Here is a 1,276-nt window from a genome sequence, read left to right on the forward strand (position 1 = left end):
TGTACATGCTTGTAAAATTCGCATAGCTTTTTGTTTCTTCGAGGGAAATATTGACTCAATTTAATAATTCACTTCATTTTTAAATTCAATTAAACATATTTTACCCCCTGAAAATTGACATTTATGAATGTGATATTTAGCCATTAAAAAGGAACTGAATAGATTGTAACACTGGTCCATGCCGAAGTGATGCCGTTTCACAGCTCCGCCTCCAGTGTGTTGTGCGCATGTTCAGGAGTAGTAAGAGGAAGAGTAAATGCTTTGAGAGCGGCAGGACAATGAGAGAGTAAACCACCGCTAAAGCACTCAGATCTGACGCATATTCTCCTGGATCATATCGTGTGTGTATATATATGTGTGTGTGTGTGAATGATGGCGTGGGGCGTGTGCAGCAGAGCTCTGGTGTGGATTATAACGGCGTTCTTATGCTGGAGTCACAGCATGATGGTGAGTGAAAACTGATCAATGATCGATTACCCTCCTCCTGTTCTCACATCACTAGAACAAACGTGTTTATTGGTCTACTTCATTTATACTGTGATATAATAGAGTAACAACAGCCAATCTCTGGTCAATCATATTGATTACACTCCTCCTGATGTCTGATCGCATTAACTTGTGGCCCTATAGCATATTTACGTTTGAAGTCTAGTTACTGTGATATTGAACTGATGTCTGATGTGATCGGAATCTAAGAACAGTAAAGACATTAGATCAACAACGATTGAAACATGCTGTGTTGCACATGATGGCGAAATATCTGATCTGATCAGAAACGCACATCAAATGGCCTTAAATGAGATGGCACGTTATAAACTTGACGAATGACCAGAAGTGTTCGCTATACTGTCATATCCTATTACATATCCATTTATATCCTGTCCTATCCTGTTCTGTGCTTTTTTACATGATATTTCTCATCTCTGTTAATGAGCACATCTCTGTCTATTATGTCAAAATCAGGTTAAGACAGGACTAGATCTGGTTTATTCCTTTAAATCTATCTCAAAGTGTCATGTTACTCAATCTTCTAGCATGCACTAAGATAATGAAAGGTTGTAAGTTTAAAGCTCTCAGATTCATGAAGCATATCCACTGTGGCCTTGATCAAGACACTGAACCTTGGGTGACTCCAGGAGGACTGAATCTGTAATAAAAGAACTATGAAATACTTTGGATAAAATCATTCTGTAAATATCTAGTTTGTTTGTAGGGCTCTGTAATTATACAGATTTCCCAATTTGATTTGATTCCAATTCACAAGCTCTCAATTTGA

The 1,276-nt window shown here is 37.9% G+C and overlaps 1 protein-coding gene across 2 annotated transcripts in view; it reads left to right on the forward strand.

Moving 5' to 3' along the window:
• The first annotated feature begins 249 nt into the window (after window positions 1-249).
• LOC127653450 (serine/threonine-protein kinase/endoribonuclease IRE1-like) overlaps window positions 250-1,276 on the forward strand; it is a 58,455-nt gene continuing 57,428 nt past the window's right edge. The window contains exon 1 of one of the 2 annotated variants that reach the window (XM_052140148.1): window positions 250-447. In XM_052140148.1, coding sequence (XP_051996108.1) covers window positions 370-447 — 78 coding nt within the window. In that variant the 5' untranslated portion in view covers window positions 250-369. The remainder of the gene's footprint in view (window positions 448-1,276) is intronic. The other variant, XM_052140146.1, reaches the window with a different exon arrangement.

The sequence above is a fragment of the Xyrauchen texanus genome, chromosome 12 (genome assembly GCF_025860055.1).
Source record: "Xyrauchen texanus isolate HMW12.3.18 chromosome 12, RBS_HiC_50CHRs, whole genome shotgun sequence".
Lineage (NCBI taxonomy): Eukaryota > Metazoa > Chordata > Actinopteri > Cypriniformes > Catostomidae > Xyrauchen > Xyrauchen texanus.